The 20,154-nt window shown below is 43.1% G+C and overlaps 1 protein-coding gene across 2 annotated transcripts in view; it reads right to left on the minus strand.

Moving 5' to 3' along the window:
- Positions 1-859: 859 nt before the first annotated feature.
- Positions 860-20,154, minus strand: part of slu7 (SLU7 homolog, splicing factor) — a 74,154-nt gene continuing 54,859 nt past the window's right edge. For both annotated transcript variants that reach the window (XM_072512076.1, XM_072512077.1), the window contains 7 exons: positions 12,928-12,995; positions 12,704-12,843; positions 9,084-9,245; positions 6,119-6,223; positions 4,971-5,054; positions 3,774-3,881; positions 860-1,344 (listed from right to left, as the gene is read on the minus strand). In XM_072512076.1, coding sequence (XP_072368177.1) covers positions 1,156-1,344; positions 3,774-3,881; positions 4,971-5,054; positions 6,119-6,223; positions 9,084-9,245; positions 12,704-12,843; positions 12,928-12,995 — 856 coding nt within the window. In that variant the 3' untranslated portion in view covers positions 860-1,155. The remainder of the gene's footprint in view (positions 1,345-3,773; positions 3,882-4,970; positions 5,055-6,118; positions 6,224-9,083; positions 9,246-12,703; positions 12,844-12,927; positions 12,996-20,154) is intronic.

The following is a 20,154-nucleotide window of genomic DNA, read 5'->3' on the forward strand; positions in this document are numbered from 1 at the left end:
TACCTCACCTCTGGGGTTCAGCTCTTTTGTCAATGCTTAGATCGAGGCTGTAATGAGGTCAGGAGATGAATGGCTCTGGCAGAACTCAATCTGAGCACCAATGAGCAGTTTATTGCTGAGTAATTATGACAAATGTGTTTGTCATTTGTTTTTTGTTTATCTGTTTGTTAAAATAAATTTAAAGTATCCAATTCTTTTTTTCCCCCCAATTAAGGGGCAATTTAGCGTGGCCAATCCACCTATCTTGCACATCTTAGGGTTATGAGGGTGAGACCCATGCAGACACGGGGAGAATGTGCAAACTCCACATGGACAGTGACCCGGGGCTGGGATTGATCCTGGGTCCTCGGCACCGTGAGGCAGCAGTGCTAACCACCGAACTGCCTTGAAAGAGTCATATGTGTGATTGCATGGTTGGAAGGTTTATGGGAAAACAAGATATGATGGCAGTTTTTCACCTTTAATTAGCATAAATGTTTCTAAACGGAGTTATAGAATTATGATGGCACAGCTCTAGGGTCCCAGGTTCGATTCTCGGCTTGGATCACTGTCTGTGCGGAGTCTGCACATTCTCCTCGTGTCTGCGTGGGTTTCCTCCCACAGTCCAAATATGTGCAGGTTATGCTAAATTGGCCCATAGTGCGCAAAAAGGTTAGGTGTGGTTACTGGGTTTTGCAGATAGGGTGGAGGTGTGGGCTTAAGTAAGGCACTCTTTCCAAGGGCCGGTGCAGACTCAATGGACCGAATGGCCTTCTTCTGCATTGTAAATTCTATGATTCTAGGTGGTGGCTATTCAGCCCATCTATTCCATGCCAGCTCTCTGTAGAACTGAATATAAATAGTGAATATAATTTAAGAGTTAGATCAATTCAGTTTACTCAGAGAACATAATGCACTTGTACATTGTCAAGACCTAAAATAACAATCTTTACATAGTACAAATCTAAGCAAAACAAAATGCACAAGAGCTGAACGCTGCAAAATGCCAGTTTCTCCAGAAAGCCACAGCATTGGCAAATGGAGATGTTGAATTCATTACACATGGATTAAAAAAATTGGAAATCAAATTTTACTTTAGGAGCAGATCTGAAAAGTCAAGCGTTTGTTGTATTGGCGTTCAGGGATTCTTCAAGTTCTTTGATCTTGAAAAAAAATTCATATATATTGCTGCCCAAGGAAAGAAGCCATAGGATCTTCAGGTCTTTGACGTTTCATTCTGTATGCCTCTATTTCTTCTTCAGTGGGTTCCTTTATTTCAAAGATGCTGTTGTAGCCTCGTTTACGCTCATCAATTTGCAAAATTTGTTCAACTTGCTTCAAACGAGCTTCTTCAGCAACAAGAGCCTAAAAGTATGTCAAAATAAAGTGTTATGCAGCAGCGACAACACGACAATCCTGAAAGTTTAATACTAATTTCCAAAAAAAGTAAAACAGATAGGCAAACGTGCCGATCTTACTAATAAAGGCGAGGTGTAGGGCTTGCACAATCACCTCCTCCCTAAAATGCAACTATGGGTAAAAAGATGTATTAAATACTCAGTTTGTTTGAAAATCTCCTGTGCTCTTCAAAAAGCGTGCGCATTTTGCTAAATTCTTAACGCCCCAGTTGTGCGCCCACATGTGTAGTAACAATTAACTTCAATATCCAGAACTTTTATTAATTTAAATTAGAGTTATCCAGAAGTTATTGACTGACCAGAAAGAGGTAAATATAAATTTTAAGCAAATCAAAATTGTTATTCAGAACTGGATCCTTCTTAAAGAAAGAATCCAAAACAAATTTTGCCTGGCTAGCAAACTATGTTTATTATTGCTCTTTCGCAAGAAATTCTGTGGCGACTTAAAAAGCACCCGATGACTTGTCTGGAAACAAATCAATCCAATCAACACCAATTCTGGTTCAACTGAGAGAAATACCGTCAGGACTGCCATCATTGTAAATATTTTCAGATGAATTATAAAAATGCCAGGGACTAGTGGTTATAGTACCTCCAAATCATGTGTCCTATAAGAGAATTGATTGTGTTGACTTGCCTTCAGATGCCAGTGAGTTTGTTAAATATTTTGAAGTAATTTTTAAAATGAGAACACTGGCATTACTTTTATTTATAATTATTTTATATATGTATTCACGCAATTTTATTTCGTCAACAGCGCTATGGGTTCTTCAGAGATTGTGTTTCTGTATAATCAGAGAATTAAAAATAAGTATTAAATGCGAGCTGAAAATGAAGAATATTTGCTCTTGCAGAACATGAAACTGCCCAAGGGGAAATGCATCTTTTAAAAAGTTACTGATTCATGCAGAATCAATTACATATAATTTCAGTAGACATTAGAATTTCCGACACTACATACTTCAATATCTACCCACAGTCTGCTTCCGTTGAATGTTCTACAGCTACTAAATTGATCTGATAATATATTAATAGCCAAGTTAAATCTAAACCATTCCTTGCACCTTGCTTCAAAGAAACTTTATAGAGGTATAACTAGATAAAAATGGACATTAACCAAAAGCATGAGACATTGCAGTCATATATTTGTCTATGTTAAAAATGTTAAGATGCTTCAATAGTAAAAAAAACAGGATTGGCCAAAGAAAGAAATAGGAGGGACAGAGTACAAGCAATTTTAGCCCATCAAAGCACCATGTTTGCTCAATGTAATGTATTCTCATAGAATTTACAGTGCAGAACGAGGCCATGAGGCCCATCGAGTCGGCACCGGCTCTTGGAAAGAGCGCCCTAGTTAAGCCCACACCTCCACCCTATCCCCGTAACCCTGCAACCCCATCTAACCTAAGGGCAATTTAGCATGGCCAATCCACCTAACCTGCACATCTTTGGACTGTGGGAAGAAACCTGGGACCCTAGCGCTGTGAAGCCATTGTGCTAATCACTATGCTATCGTGCTGCCCTGATTATCCAATAACTCCTTTCCACTTGCACCATAAATGAAACATAGCAACAGATCAGTACTTCAATAACTAAAATAACGATATTTACTAAATACATTTATGCCACATGCATCATTTGTGTTCAACAAAAATTTAAGAACATCCAATTATTTTATTTCCAATTAAGGGGCAATTTAGCATGGCCAACCACCTTTCCTGCACATCTTTTTGGGTTGTGGGTGTGAGATACAGGCAGACACGGGGAGAATATGAAAACTCCATACAGACAGTGACCCAGGGCTGGGATCGTACCCGGGTCCTCGGTGCCGTGAGGCAACAGTGCTAACCATTGCACCACCATGCTGCCCTGTGTTAAACTATAATTAAATAAAACTTTGTAGAACAACTATTTTTTTCTTAGACTAACCTATTTTGAATTATTTGCGAACAGTAATGCTTTGACTTCTGATCTATATCAAATATATTCTACAAATATGATATAAAGGTAATCAATGTATGAGTGCCTGCACAGAACTGTACAAATGTTTCATCATTTTTGATTTCTAATGGTTGATTTGCACCATTAAATTTTTACCTCAAACATAATCTTGAATAAATTATGACAAATAATGAATTTGTCACTTAGCATTGAAAAGTTTAATGTTCTGAATTAACATCTTCTATTTTGTTACCGTATTTATGTTAATTCTCCATGTTTACACAACAATGGGACAGAAAGGAAATGTCATTTTGATGAAAACCGGAGTTAATAAAGAATGAATTAACTGTAAGAATTTGTCAAAGCAGGTTTACTTGAACAGGTTTAAATAAATACATTATCTGGAAAAAAACAGCTTCTACATGTATAACTCACCTTTTTCAGTTTTTCTTTCTTTGCATCTTCATCTTCACTGTCTGAACTATGACTTTTCCTCTGTTTCTTCTTTTTCTTCTTGCCTTCTTTAAGTTTTTCCTTATGTATCTATAACCAAGCGACAAACTGGGTGTTACAAATAATTAGTCAAAGTAAATTCTTCTTGAATTTTGGTCATTAAATCATTTCAACACTTCTTGTATTTCATACCCCAGCCCTAACTCCGCTACAGGAGTCACACACCAAGTACATTTCAGCTGGCAAGATCTGGGTTTTTCTTCCCTTCAATCGTGGGTCAACTTGTACTCCTGATTGTTGCAAGCTTGTCAATTAAGACAGTTCCTAGGTTATGACCTGACCAGGGCTGCTAAAAGATCAATGCTATCAAGGATAACAAAATTAAAATAAATGATTGTATTCCGAGGAATAGGTGTTCTTGCACATGGAATCACCAGATGTATCAATGATGGCACAGATATTTGTTTCCTTTATCTCCAGGTTGAATCCTCGATTTGAGGGTTGCCGAGTCATGGCCTATTGCTGTGCTTTTTTCCCCGATGAGGCAGAACGAGGGGGCAGACCCCAAGCTTACCTCAGCCAGAATGGGGATCGAACCCCGTACTGTTGGTGTTATTTTGAATCACATTCTAATCATTTCGCTAACTGAGCTAACTCCGCCGGCCTAAACATCAGTATTTATTATATCGGAAAGCTCCGCAAGTGGCCAAGAAAAGCTGTAGCATTTAGAAAATGTGATTTACACCTGACAGAAAGAGAGATATAATTAGGAATACTCAGCTGGAAGCAGCTTTTTAGCAGAACTGGAAAATGTTGGTTTTCAGACTTTACAATCAGAAAAGAGACAGTGTGCTTTCATTAAAATTGCAGTTGGCTCATAAAAAGATACATACAGAAGCCCATCCATGCAATACATTGTCGCACAGGATCTGAGCCAACAGCTAGAATATATCTGTGGACTTCCTTCAGCATTCAGGTTTTTCAAATACCCCAAAATTCCCATCATTCCAACAAGGACATCACTGGAAGTCACAAACAAGTCGTTTGAGTCAGTAACATGTGTAAAAGGCGAAGGAAAGAAATTCAGGCACTGACAGTTTCATTTAATAAAATAAAATTTCAAATATTATTGTTTTACATTATGTTTTTCACAGAATATCATGTAAAAATGACACTTGCCTCCACTAAAGTTTTTGGTATGCTCTCGTACACTTCCTGGTTCGAATCTGGGATTTCACTTAGACAGTCAGATTTATCCTCCACCTACATTGAGAAAAGCATGGGCAACATTACAATGTAGATAGGAATCCAGTATGCTTTATGCCATTCAACAATTTATCTATAATAAAGAAGTAAGCGCTGCTGGAGATACACAACAGTCCATCAGTACCTGGTAAGATTATTCACAGGTTAACCTTTCATGCATAGACTATTCAACAGAACTGGAAACTAATATTAGTTTTAAATATAAGACAATGCTATGTCTAAAGTTTTGGTGCTTCTTTGCTAACTTTTGGTTTCTGTGCTTCAGACTAATATTCTAACTTTCTATGTACCCAAGGAATGAACAGGCAGCCTTGGTTTACTTCAGTAACTGGTTTTACTAGGTCATCTTCCTAGATCACGTCAGTAATGGAGTTAGTCACTGAATATATCATATTCAACTCCATTCACAAACCTTTGGCTAAAGAAGCCCACGTCAGGCTACAGTGGGATCTTGATAGTATTGAGGTCTAGGCTTACAAATGGTTGATGATCACCGCAAACCAGAGAAAGTTCAACCAGATCTTCTTGGTTTAATGGTATCACCATCATGGTCATCCACCAACATATTAACTGGCTCAGCCACATTAACTTCAAGGTTGAAAGAACAGGGTTGATGGTGGTTAGCTTGCACTGAGTGACCCACCTCCTAACCTGTTATAGCCACTTCATCAATTACAGGAATATTCACCAGGATGCATAATCCTCTCCTTTTTTTCACATTCTCAATGCTGTCTATTGTCATTGTTCCCCTGTTTTCTGTTACTGTGGGTTCAGATTTCAGCCAGCAGGAGCTAAGCCCTCTAACTAGCAGTAAACAGTCACATAGTGACTGAAACCCTTCAAAGCAATTGCTGTAAATAAAACACTCATGCTCAAGATTAAAATTTAAATCCTATGTGAAGAGTTAACGCAAGGTTAAAGTGAAACACATAGCTTATGGACTTCAATAATCAAAAATAATACTAAAAATATGCAAAAGATTGAATGTGGGCAGCTGAGAAATTAGGAAATCTTACAAGTTTAATAATATAAGGGCTGTTCGGAAGTATTGCACTACTTACAGCAATCTGCTTCCCTGCTTCTCCTGTACAATAGGAAGTTTTGATAAATGAGTGACAGCACTTGTACCCCCATCTCCATTCTTTCCAGTAGGATCCCCAAACAGACTGTAAAATAACATACAAGCACAACATGAATTGAAATGAGTGCAATTTGAAAAACTCATTAGCATCAGAATTCCAAATTTACCGAGATTTGTTCAAAACTATTTAGAAATATAACAAGACACTATGTTAGTAAAGAAAAGCTCAAAAATTGAGACTCCCAACTAACAGGCAATTCCTTAAATAAAGTTCAAGCTTATCCCAGATGATTCCCCATGGCACTGTACATGGTCATGCAGTTTCTAATATTTGCCATCTTCCCATAATGGCCAAGATGTGACAGTGATTTCCTCATCGCTGTAACATCAACAATTTTACTGGAGCAAAATAATTAAGGAATTGATTTGAAGGAGAGATATACAAGCCTGATTGACACTAAAAGTTACAGACCAAATAAACAAAGCCAAATACTGCAGATTTTGGAAATCTGAAATTGAAATCAGAAAATGCTGGAAATACTCAATGAGTTTGGCAGCATCTTTGGAATAAGAAATAGCATTAACATTCCAGGTTGACGATTTTCTTCAGAACTGGGAAAAAATTAGAAATGTAACGGACTTGAAGTTAAGTGGGGGAGGTTGGGAAAAAAGTACAAAATAGGGTGGAAGGCAAAGTAGATTGAAGGACAAAAGGGTTGTTGGTGCAAAGCCAAAGTGTTAAGTAAAGAATCAAAAGATGTGTCCAGAGGAGGTGTGACTGGCAGAATAATGAACAGCTACTGTCCAAAAGCAAAACAAGGATAAAACATGAACAAATAAACCAAAACCAGCAAAGAGAAAGGAAACAAATGGGCAGAGGTTACAGTCTGGAATTGCTGCCGTCAATGTTGAGAGTGGAAGGTTGGGAAGTGCCTCACTGAAAGGTGAGGTGCTAGTCCTCAAGCTTGTGTTGAGCTACATTGGAACACTGGTGGAGGCAGAGGTCAGAAGACCAGGGTAGGAGTAAGACAGAGAATTAAAATGATAGGCTCAGGGTCAGCTTGCAGACTGAACGGAGTTGTTCTGTAAAGCGGTCACCAAATCTGCATCTGGTCTCCCCAGTGTAGAGCAGACTGCATTGGAAGCAAAGACAGCATACTAAATTGAACGTACAAAATATAAATTGCTATTTCACCTAAAGGAGAGTTTGGGGCCTTGGATGGAAAAAAGATGAGGTAAAAGAGTAATTGTTGCATCTGAAGTGTTTGTGTTACAGGTTGCCATGGGAAAGGGGGGGGGGGAGATGTTGGAGATTGAGTGGACCAGAGTCATGAAGGGAACAATCCGTGCAGAATGCTGAAAGAGGAAGAGAGGGGAATATGTGTTTGTTGGCGGGTCACACTGGAGAAGGTGGAAATGGCAGACGATGATCCATTGAATGTGAAGACTGGTGAGGTGGACGTTAAGGACAAAGGAAACCCATCGTGGTTCTGAGAGGGATGGGAAGGAGTGAATGCAGAGGTGTGGGAACTGGGGCAGAAATGGACATTTGCCCTATTAACCATGATGAAGGGGAATCCTCAGTTGAGGAAAAGACACAACATGAGTGCTGACTCACGAATCGGAATTTTGTGTTCATGCCCCATCAACACAAAAACGTTCTTTCAACAACAGTGTGAAAATGTTTATTTAATGCACACAACTGATGGAGAGAGAGAACAAGAGGGAGAGAAAGAAAGCTCTCACCTTTCGCTGTGAGACAAGGATTGGCCCATTAAGTTGGCTCTCAGAAGCTACCAGCTTTAATAAAACCTCACATTTTCCCCCAGTATGGAAACGCTAATTCAAAAAGGAACTGGACGTAGAGTGCTGCCTCCCCAGACTCGAAAGTCCATTCTGATCCTGGGGTGAAAACCACTATGGGATGAGGTTAACAAATCCACATCGCCTCAATGTTTGTCAATGGTTGGTCTGCCTGGCATTCCACCTAAATACCCCAGTGTCAACCTTTGCTCAGTGATAACACTCCCAACCTTCAAGTCAGAAAATTGTGGCTTCAATCCCATTTCTGGAGCACATGACCTAGGCCGACACTTTGGTGCAAAACTGAGGGAGTGCTGCTCTCTCAGCACACTGGCCTTCCGGATAAATATTAAACTGAGACCGTCTCTGTTCTTTCTATTGACTGTCAAATATTCCACAGCAGTAATCAAAGATAAGTAAAGGTGGATAAAAGCAAATTACTGCGGATGCTGGAATCTGAAACGAAAGAGAAAATGCTGGAAAATCTCAGCAAGTCTGGCAGCATCTGTAGGGAGACAAAAGAGCTAACGTTTCGAGTCCGATGACTCTTTGTCAAAGTAAGTAAAGGTAAGTAAAGTCAAATAAGTAAAGGTGCCCTGGCCAACATTTATACTGCAATCACCACCTAAGATGATTATTTGGTCCTTTATCACATGGCTATTTGCGAGGCCCTGCTGTGTGCAAATAGGCTGTCAGGTTTTCCCTATGGGAGCCGGCATAGTCCCAGATGACCATAGGCTTCTCTCTCCTTTGAGGGGCAGAGCTGACTGGTGGTGATTTAACCTGAGGATCACCACATCTCAGGCAAGGGGCAAGGTTGAGAAGGCAGGCCCTTCATGAATAACCTAAGCTAGTAGGGGAATTGAACCCACTTTGCTGGCCTCGCTGTATCATGCAACCCGTTGTCTAGGCAACTGAACTAAACCGGCCCTGTAGTACAACAGTAACTACACTTAAAAAGAACTTCACTGGCTCCAAGATGAGATGTAGGAAGTCTAGAGGAGCGTTGAATTGATAGTAAAATACATATTCCATTAAACTAATGAAATGAAATCATAGTCCTAATCTGTTCACATTATCAAACATTTGGTTTTGAAAGATTGAATTATGAGACGTTCTTTCATCAAAACTCCATCACTTACTGTGTGATTACCAATCAGGACATCCTCTTCATATTTGGATCGCATAACTGCTTTCTCTTGGCCCTTTAAGACAGCACCATGTCTTGAATATTCCACATAATCCTCTGTCTGAGCTAGCAGCAGCTCACGTGGTGGAGCATTTAGATGTTCCTGGCCTCCGTACTGCAAAGAGAAGGTGATTTTGTTACACATCAGCAACTGTGTTAAATTAGAATAGGATGATCATTACTCCACAAGGTTAAAAAAAAATGATCATAGGAAAATTCTCACAGACATCACATTCCATACAGTTCAAACATGTACAGGCTGAACACAAGTTCAGCAAGGTGTAACTTAATATTTTCCCCATATGTCAGAAAGAATCCACTTCAACAACAATATTAGAGTCCAATGGTCGATACACCATTTGCGAATTTGTGGAGAACTGTTTAGAATATGCTACAGGAAATCAGAGCCGTTGTGGTCAACGACCAAAGGAAAAAGGCACTGCAATGTTACACTCCTCAGACTTAAAAATGTTTAGAATGGGTTTAAAAGTCAAAACGATGGACAGAAACAAACACAAATTTAAATCAGAGCGCTGATTCACCTCAAGGTCTATATTTATATCCATCTGATTAGTCTATTAGATGCAATAGTGATTCGCCCTACAACGGCTACCCACTGACATTGCAAGACAACACAGAAACCGGAGACTTTTAGCCTTCAGTCACACAAGCAATCTGTAATCCCGGTGCTATTGTTAACTTCTTATTTGGATTAGAACAATTTGTAATTGGACATATTGCAATCACGGAGGACCAAATTAACAATGCACAGAATTGGCAATCCAAATTGAAGTCCGGCCTTGCGTGACTGTGTGTGGACTTTGCACTTTCCCCCAGTGTCTGCATAGTTTTCCTCTGGGCGCTCCAGTTTTTCCTACAGTCCAAAGATATGCAGATTAGGTGGACTGGCCACTCTTGAGGTCCACCAACAAAATAGAAGAAGGGAAACAAACTTTGGGACAAAGTAAAAAAGGGCTGCTCCTGTTGGGAGCACGGCCCAAACTTGCCAAATTGCCCTTTAGTGTCCAAAGATGTGCAGGTTAGGTGAATTGGGCATTCTAAATTGCCTCTTTGTGGGTTAGGTGGGGTTACAGGAATAGGGCAGGGGAATGGGCCTAGGTAGGGTACTCTTTCAGAGGGTCGGTGCAGAGTCAATGGGTCAAATGGTCTCCGTCTGCACTGTAGGAATTTTACGATCCGACATATAAAGTGATTTAAGTAGTAGTTTAAGGCAACGGTCTCCCTACAGATGTGTACGGCTGTGGTTTTTACACCCAGTGACCTTAGAATCTGTCAGATGTGCAATGCTAAATAATAAAAAAAGGCACTTAACGTGGGCCTCTCGTTTTTAAATCTGGCATTCAAAAAGGCACATAAATGAACAATTACAAATCAAAAAAAATGATCAGGAAAGCAATTAAGAAAACATGTTCAAGGACAGAAATAGCAAGAGGCCATGTGACATAAAAGGAGCGTACAGAACTGATGACAGGGAACAATGATAGCCAGATGAAAATGTGCTCTAGTATAGGCATATGGAAAAGAATCAACAAAAAAAAGGAAATGATGACCAGGAGAGAGCATGATTAAATCCAAAAGTACTCAAATGATCACACTGCTTCACTCTTCCAATTCTCATATTTGTTACAGTTCACAATGGTCAGTTTTGAAAACCTCTTGATCTCACATGGCTACAAATCAAGGGATTATTTGGGATTCTGGCTGAATTCAGAAGCCAAAAATCATGGGAAATTAAGAATTCACTGATATGTGGCAATTTTTTCCAACTTTGCTCTTCAAAACTTAAAAGAGGAATAAGAGTATTTTAAAGAATGGATTTCTGATACATTGTGTGTTCTAAACAAAAGTTTCTATTGCCAGATTAGATTTCAATTACATGAGCCAACCTTTGTACATTAAAGATGACTAATTTTTGTGTTTATTGTAATCAATCAATGAAACATTACAGCATTGTTAAGATGATTTCTCCTTTCAGTTAAACTACTTCAGCACACAGCAATCTAATGATTTTTCGCAGACAGGTCTCAACATTGTAATTAAACGCGCAGCACGGTGGCGTAGTGGGTTAGCCCTGCAGCCTCACGGCGCCGAGGTCCCAGGTTCAATCCCGGCTCTGGGTCACTGTCCGTGTGGAGTTTGCACATTCTCCCAGTGTCTGCGTGGGTTTCGTCCCCACAACCCAAAAGATGTGCAGGGTAGGTGGATTGGCCACGCTAAATTGCCCCTTAATTAGAAAAAATGAATTGAGTACTCTAAATTTATTTTTTTTTTAAAACAAAAAACATTGTAATTAAACCCACATCAAATGAACGACCCAGGAGGTAAACAGACAAAGAACTTCTTTTAGGTAAGATCCTTAACTCCAACCCCTAAATTTTCTTAAACCTGATACGTATTGGGAGAGGTGGAGAAGTCAGTTTTGAAAATAAAACCGTTATTCTATCAATGGTTTCCCTGGCACAAATACTCAATAAGCAGCTTTGGATAAAAAAAATATTAATGACTATCTAACATAGTTTTAAATATAATAGAATTTAAACTCAATATAATTTCTACTGAAATGACCTGTCCAACAAGAAATGCATTTAAATAAAAAATGGATAAAGCCTCCATCTACATTAGCTATTTCAACATCAGATATCCAGCACAATACTCCCCACAGAATTAATGGTGATGTTGTAATTTTTAGCAGAAGCACATAAAAGCAGTACATCCAATGGACCAGCCACTTTGCCCTTGTAATTAATGGTCCCCAAGTGAAATCCTTGCTGTGCAAGTCGGACTGTTCACTTACAATGGTCACTCCATGCTGTTTTTAACCTATTATTGATCCTGTTAATTAAAATCGTTATACTAAATGTCCCAAACCTTGTGACAAACTTTAATTCTTTTGTAATGATTAGTTAATTACTGCATTAAATTAATTAATTTGACACACTGAAGCATCAGGGCACTTATTGAAATACCTGTTTTCTTGCTCATGAAGTTTGGTTAAAGCTATTGAAGTGAATTTAATAACAGCACGCGGTGAGCTTTAAGGCAGTAATGAATATGTTCTTGTGGTTTACTCTACCTTCTGGAGCAGTCTTTAGGAACTGTTTGATTCAGTCAGCCTGAAACTTCAAGATTCTAGATTTATGAAACAGAAATGGCCCTTCCCCCCCCCAAAATGAAATAAAGAACTTGATCTAACAGAGGTTTCTGGTGACATATTCATGATTTCATTTTTAATTTCCTTTCATGCAACAACTCTGCCAGTAACACACCAAAGATGAACATTTTAGGTTGGCTTGATACTGTTGCCCTCTCAGTTGCGATTGGAGCCACTATGAGCTGGTGATATCATGCCATAGCCATGCAAGGAAGGAGACCCAACCCAAGAATCACCATGCTGATCAGGAAACCAATGACTTAAAAAAAAAAAGAAGAGTTTTCCAGAGCCAGTATTTGTTTCTATAAAATTTGAATTCGGAGGTGTTCAGCCTTGTTTGTAACCTTTAAAGATGCAACTTCCATATTGCTACAGAGCCTAGAAGATATTTTGCATTGTACCTTCTCTAATATGCTTCCTTTCTGCTGTTTCTCAAACTCTTCTTTCTTAACCTTGAAGGACTGGTGAAGGACTTCAAGTTTTGTCGGATCAGCTTGGAGATGAACTTCTGATCCTTTCTCATAAGCCTCCCAAGCAAACACTATTAGGAGAAGAAAATGTTACTGCAATTGTCTCACAATTACAAAATAAAAGAAATAAAGCCTTGAAATCTTTCAGGACTTACACTGAGTCTGTGCCATTCTGACTGTGTCACCTGTGTAACGTACAAAGTTATCCCCTGCGTAGCCAACTCTAGGATAAAAAGATGCAAGAAAGTAATTATGGATAACATCCTAGTGAGGTGACATCACTAGAGAGCAAAGCGCTTTCAATTTCCTTTTACAGTCTCAGAACATCCCAAAACCTTTCACAGCCAATGAAACAAGTTGAGAGAGAGTGACTGTTCTAATTAAGATATATTAAGCACAAATTACCGTTAACTCTTAAAATACTGTGTTCACTGTCAAACTGCTTAGCTGATCAGTTCTTATTTGATCCTGCTTTGTGAATATATTTGAGTCAATAAGATGCAAAAGATAAGATGAAAACACTAAATGCAGAACTTTTATTGCATACCTGTTCAGATATTTTCAACTCAGAGTTTCTGAGCAATAATGTTCACCGTCTCAATGCACCTCATCAATCAAGTTTCAATGTTTGTAAGCAAAAGTGGCCGCCAAGCATCTATCGTTTGTCCCTCATCATCTTCATTCACCAGGTGCCCCTTGACAACATCATCTGATGATACTGCCCTTAATTCAACATCCAAGCTGTTGGTACACAACTTGTGTGTTTCTTCCACCTGTTATCAACCCCATTATTGTACATCAGCCTGCTTCTCAGGCACCAGCCTCGCCTCAGTGAAGCACAATCTAGTCCAGAAGTCATCGTCTTTGCTAGAAACTCAACAATCTTGCCACCATTCCCACCCCGAACCCAGCCAGCATTTCAAGATGAACCTTAGTGTCCTATTTAAGTCTAGTTTGAGCCTTCAGTCCGATATCACAAAGATCGACCATGTTTACCTCCATAGCTGCACCTACCTCCTGCAGAAACCCTCATCCATGCATATGTCACCTCCAGGCTCAACTATTTCAGTGCTCCCCTTGCCAGCCTTCGAACCTTCGTAAACATTAGCTCAGCCAAATCTCAGCTGCTGCAATCCTAACCTGCACTCGACTATCAACCCTATAATCACCAATCTACAATTCATAGATAGATCATAGAATTTACAGTGCAGGAGGCCATCTGACCCATCGAGTCTGCACCGGACCTTGGAAAGAGCACCCTACTTAAGGTTGCACCATCCAACATCTTCTATTTAAAATTCACATCATAGATTTAAATCTCTTTACAACCTCAACCCTCACTAACTGCAACCTCCTCAAGCTCTAAAAATCTGCTTTCTACTTCCTGAACATTCTCCAATAAAATTATTTCTTTGATCAGGCTTTGAGTCACCATTCTAACACCCCCTCCTTTGACTCAGTGACAAAGTCATCTGATTACCCCTGTGTAAAGTGCCTTCAAACCTTTTCTTCTAAGTTAAAGATGGATTATAAATGCAAGTTGTTGTCATCTGGGAGGAAAAAAAAAAAGAAAAAAAAAAAAAGAAAAAAAAAAATCGAACAGGCATGTTCATTTGATTTTCCTGAACATATCATTGAATCATTTGACATAATGCCCTTTGGAATCTGGGGCGCGATTCTCTGACCCCCCACCGGGTCGGAGAATCGCCGGGGGCTGGCGTGAATCCCGTCCCTGCCGTGTCCCGAATTCTCCGCCACCGGATATTCGGCGGGGGCGGGAATCACGCCACGGACGTTGGCGGGTCCCGCCGAGCGATTCTCCGGCCCGGATGGGCCGAAGTCCCGCTGCTAGAATGCCTGTCCCGCCGGCATGGATTAAACCACCTCTCTTACCGGCGGGACAAGGCGGCGCGGGCGGGGTCCGGGGGGGGGGGGGGGGGGGCAGGTCGATCTGGCCCCGGGGGGTGCCCCCACGGTGGCCTGGCCCGCGATCGGGGCCCACCGATTGCGGGACTTTAACAGTGTTGGATCCGGCACTGGATCGCTCCAGGTCTAGGACGGGTAGGAAGCCGGCGGCGGCTAAGGTGCTGAGGGGGTTTATGGACCAGATGGGAGGGGTGGACCCTTGGAGATTTGCAAGGCCGAGGGCTAGGGAATTTTCATTCTTCTCACATGTCCATAAGGCTTATTCCCGGATCGACTCTTTTATTTTGAGCAGGGTGCTGATAGCGAGAGTAGAGGATACGGAGTACTCGGCGATAGCCATTTCGGATCACGCCCCGCATTGGTTGGACTTAAGAGCTGGGGGAGCAGAGGGATCAGCGCCCGTTGTGGCGTTTGGAGGTGGGGCTGTTGGCGGACGAGGAGGTGAGTGAGCGGGTCCGAGGAAGCATAGAGAGGTACCTGGAGGCCAACGATAACGGGGAGGTCCGAGTGGGGATGGTATGGGAGGCGCTGAAGGTGGTGGTTAGGGGAGAGCCGATCTCCATTAGGGCCCACAAGGAGAGGAGGGAGCAGAGGGAGAAGGAGAGGCTGGTGGGGGAGATGGTGAGGGTAGACAGGAGGTATGCGGAGGTGCCTGAGGAAGGACTGTTGAGGAAGAGGCGCAGCCTCCAGGCCGAATTCAACCTGGTGACCACCAGGAAGGCGGGGGTGCAGTGGAGGAAGGCCCAGGGGGCGATTTATGAGTATGGGGAAAAGGCAAGCCGGATGCTGGCGCATCAGCTTTGGAAGCGGGACGCAGCTAGGGAGATTGGGGGAGTTAAGGACAGGGGTGGGAGTGTGGTGCGGAGTGGGGATGGCATCAATGGGGTCTTCAGGGACTTTTATGAGGAATTGTATCCGTCCGAGCCCCCACTGGAGGAGGGAGGGATGGGCCGCTTTCTGGACCAATTCAGGTTTCTGAAGGTGGAGGAGGAACTGGTGGCGGGATTGGGGGCCCCAATTGGGCTGGAGGAGCTGACCAAAGGGATAGGGAGCATGCAGGCGGGGAAGGCACCGGGGCCGGACAGTTTCCCAGTCGAATTCTATAAAAATCTATGGACCTGTTGGGCCCGTTGCTAGTTAGGACTTTTAATGAGGCAAAGGAGGGGAGGGCTTTGCCCCTGACGATGACCCGGGCAATGATCTCCTTGATCCCGAAGTGGGACAAGGATCCCCTGCAATGTGGGTCTCACAGACCGATTTCCTTGCTAAATGTAGATGCCAAGGTGCTGGCGAAGGTCTTAGCCACAAGGATTGAGGATTGTGTGCCGCAGATCATCCATGAAGACCAGACGGGGTTCGTGAAGGGGAGGCAGGTGAACGCGAATGTGCGAAGGCGTCTGAACGTTATCATGATGTCGGCGAGGGAGGGGGAGGCGGAGATAGTGGTGGCAATGGACGCTGAGAAAGCCTTCGATAGGGTGGAGTGGGGGTACCTGTGGGAGGTGCTGACGAGGTTTGGGTTTGGGGACGGGTTTGTCAGGTGGGTCAGGCTGTTGTATGAAATCCCGATGGTGAGTGTGGCCACGAACAGGAGGAGGTCTGAGTACTTTTGGTTGCACCGAGGGACGAGGCAGGCGTGTCCCCTGTCCCCCCTGCTCTTCGCACTGGCGATTGAACCCCTGGCTATGGCACTGAGGGAATCGAGGAACTGGAGGGGGTTGGTGCGGGGTGGGGAGGAGCATAGGGTGTCGCTCTATGCGGACGACTTGCTGTTATATGTGGTGGACCCGGTGGCGGGAATGCCGGAGGTAATGAAGATCCTCAGGGAATTCGGGGATTTCTCGGGGTATAAGCTCAACATGGGGAAGAGCGAGCTGTTCGTGGTTCACCCAGGGGACCAGGAGAAGGGGATTGGCGAGCTCCCACTAAAAAGGGCAGAGAGGAGCTTCAGGTATTTGGGGGTCCAGGTGGCCAGGTGGGGGGGCCTGCATAGACTTAATTTCACAAGGCTGGTGGAGCAAATGGAGGAGGGGTTCAAGAGGTGGGATGCATTGCCACTGTCCTTGGCGGGTAGGGTGCAGTCAGTCAAAATGACGGTGCTCCCAAGGTTTTTGTTCCTGTTCCAGTGCCTCCCCGTGTTTATCCCGAAGACCTTTTTTAGGCGGGTTAACAGGAGCATAATGGGGTTTGTGTGGGCGCGAGTGGGGGTGCTGGCAACGCGCCGCTGCCGCTCCCTCCAAGGAGGTATACCACGAGCCCGGTAGTGGCGGCTGCCCTCAGAATCTGGGGGCAGTGAAGGCGGCACAGGGGGGAAGCTGGGGCCTCGGTGTGGACCCCAATACGGGGGAACCACCGGTTCGTCCCAGGGAGGACAGATGGAGGGTTTTCGGGGTGGCACAGGGCAGGGATACGAAGGTTGGGAGACCTGTTTGTAGACGGGGAACACCTTCAGGTACTTACAGGTAAGGGCATTTGCCAGGCGGCAGGTGGTGGAATTCCCGCGGCTGCTGCCACGCACAGTACAGGACAGGGTGCTCTCGGAGGGGGTGGGCGGGAGTGGGGAAGATCTCGGAAACTTACCAGGCGATGCAGGAGGAGGAGGAGGCCTCGGTGGTGGAGGTGAAAGGTAAGTTGGGAGAGGAGATCGCGGAAGGGACGTGGGCAGATGCCCTAGGGAGGGTGAACTCTTCATCTTCGTGCGCGAGGCTCAGCCTCATGCAGTTTATGTACCAGGTGCTGCACAGGGCACACATGATCGGGACAAGGATGAGCCAGTTTTTTGGGGGTGAGGACAGGTGTGTTAGTTGCTCAGGTAGTCCAGCAAATCACACCCGTATGTTCTGGGCATGCCCAGCGCTGGAGGAATTTTGGAAGGGTGTAGCGAGGATGGTGTCGAGGGTGGTAGGATCCAGGGTCAAACCGGGCTGGGGGTTCGCAATATTTGGGGTGGCAGAGGAGCCGGGAGTGCAGGAGGCGAAAGAGGCCGGTATTCTGGCCTTTGCGTCCCTGGTACCCCGGCGGAGGATTCTTCTTCAGTGGAAGGACGCGAGTTCCCCAAGCGTGGAATCCTGGATCAACGATATGGCGGGGTTTATTAAGTTGGAGGGTGAAATTCGCCTTGAGGGGGTCGGTAGAAGGGTTCTTCGGGCGGTGGCAACCGTTCTTAGACTTCCTGGCAGAACGATAGACATCGGTCAATGGCAGCAGCAACTCGGGGGGGGGGTTTACTTTATTTACACTGGGGGATCTGAGGGGGTGTATATATTTGCTATGTTGGCTTTGTGTTAAGTTGGGGTGTTAATTTATTGTTGCTTTTTGACTGTGTTTTGTATTTAACCCTGTTGGGTTCCTTTTTCATTTTCTTATTGATATTCTGTGAAAACCTTAATAAAAATTATTTAAAAAAAAAAAAGTAATTCTGAGATTCCTGTCTACCTACACTGAAACATTCCTTTTTTATAAACAAATTTAGAGTACCCAATTTTTTTTGTTCCAATTAAGGGGCAATTTAGCGTGGCCAATCCACCTATCCTGAACATCTTTGGGTTGTGGGGGTGAGACCCACGCAGACATGGGGAGGATGTGCAAACTCCGCATTGACGATGACCCGGGGCTGGGATCAAACCCGGGTCCTTGGCGCTGTGAGGCAGCAGTACTAAGCACTGCGCTGTGTGCCCACCCCCCACTGAAACATTCCTAACAACCTTTTGTTTCAAAATCAGTTGCAGACAACCTGCCCTCAAGGCCAAGAAAGTAATTTTTCCTTTGTTAGTTATCTGAACACAGTACATTGTATTTGGCTTGTTTAACAGTTTGTATGTGATATCAACTTTAAGTGATTCACAAGTTCCCAGAGGAATCAACGTTAATGCCAGAATTAGAAAAGTTTCTTCGGACATTTCTCTTCCAGAAAAAAACCCAATGTACAAGTTGCAATACTATACCATACATGCGTAGCACTGCGATCCCTAGCTGAAATATCTCTCAAAATGAAATACAGCACTAAATAGAAAACAAATATAACTATTAAAAAATATATATTACAGTACTCATCTCAGTACAATACGTAGATCAGGGTTTTTCAAAATGTGGGTCGTGGACAGGTGTCGGAAGGTTGTGGAGCCATCGGTCGCAGTGGTCCAGGTCGCGGGGGAAGCACCCATCGGCCGAGGCAGACTTTTAAATCGAGAATACTGTCCATGACTGGCTTTTAAATCGAGAATGCCGGCCGTGACCGGCTTTTAAATGGAGCAATGCAGTTTTCTGACCAGAAGCGGCAGAGATCAGGTCACAAGTCCGCCACATACACGGATGTCACGCCTCCTGCATAACGCTTTTAGCACAAAATCAGGGAGGAGATTCCTCCATTTTCTAGCTGCGAGCAAGCAAGGCAACAGGACTGTGAAGTACTGACGATAGATCATTTTGTTTGAAGGAAGAGAGGGCCAGAGACACAAACAGGCCAGGATCGCACAATTGAATCAGCTGGAGTGAGCTGCGCAGGAGAGTCCATGGCAGGGCAAAGCAGTGCTAGTACAAGTTTTGTACAGAGCTCCAGTGCCTCTGGTGCACAACCAACAAAGAAAAAACTGAAATCGGGAACAAAGCAGTACAAGGATGATTTATTGAGATATAGCTTTGTTAATTGTGCCAATGCAAATCAGGATACAAGCCCATTTGTGTTATATGCAGGTACTGGCAAATGAGTTTACAACCCTCAAAACATCAAAGGCATTTGAAGACAAAGCATGGCGAGTTCGAGGACAAACCTCTTTATTTCTTTCAAAGGATGCAGCGAGAACTTAAATCATCAACTGAAGTCCTTAGCAGAAATGTACATTGAATGACAATGCACAATTAGCCTCTTACATACTAGTTTACCGTGTAGTTAGAGAAAATGCCCACTCTATAGCAGAGAGATTAATTCACCCTGCAACAGTAGACATGGCTCATACGGTCCTAGATGAAAGGTCAGCTCAAAAGTTGAAAAGTGACAAGTGGCTCGCCGAATTTGTGATATTGCTGAGAATTTAGAAGCCCAGCTTTTTTGCGTTTAAAGCAAACACAGGAGCTGTCAATACAATTGGACGAAAGTACGTTTCAGATTGTGTAACCTTACTAGTTTACATTAGACATATTTGGCACAATGAATTTGTTGAGGATTTGCTGTGCTGCCTGATTCCAACCAGCACGACTGTCGCAGAGATTTTTGAAGCATCGAATAGTTTTGTGGTAGGAAAATGTGGGCTCGACTGGATTCATTGCAGAGGTATCACAAGCGACAGGGCAGCCAAGATGACTGGGGAAAAAAGCGGAGTTATAATAAGGATTAGGGAGGCAGCTGATCAGGACATTGTTTGGAATTATTGTTTTATTCACCCTGAGGCATTGACATTGAAAGTAATTCCATCCGATCTTGCAGTGGTGTTGAAAGGAATTGTGAAAGAAAGTTGTGA

Source organism: Scyliorhinus torazame, chromosome 7 (genome assembly GCF_047496885.1).
Source record: "Scyliorhinus torazame isolate Kashiwa2021f chromosome 7, sScyTor2.1, whole genome shotgun sequence".
In the NCBI taxonomy this organism is placed as follows: domain Eukaryota; kingdom Metazoa; phylum Chordata; class Chondrichthyes; order Carcharhiniformes; family Scyliorhinidae; genus Scyliorhinus; species Scyliorhinus torazame.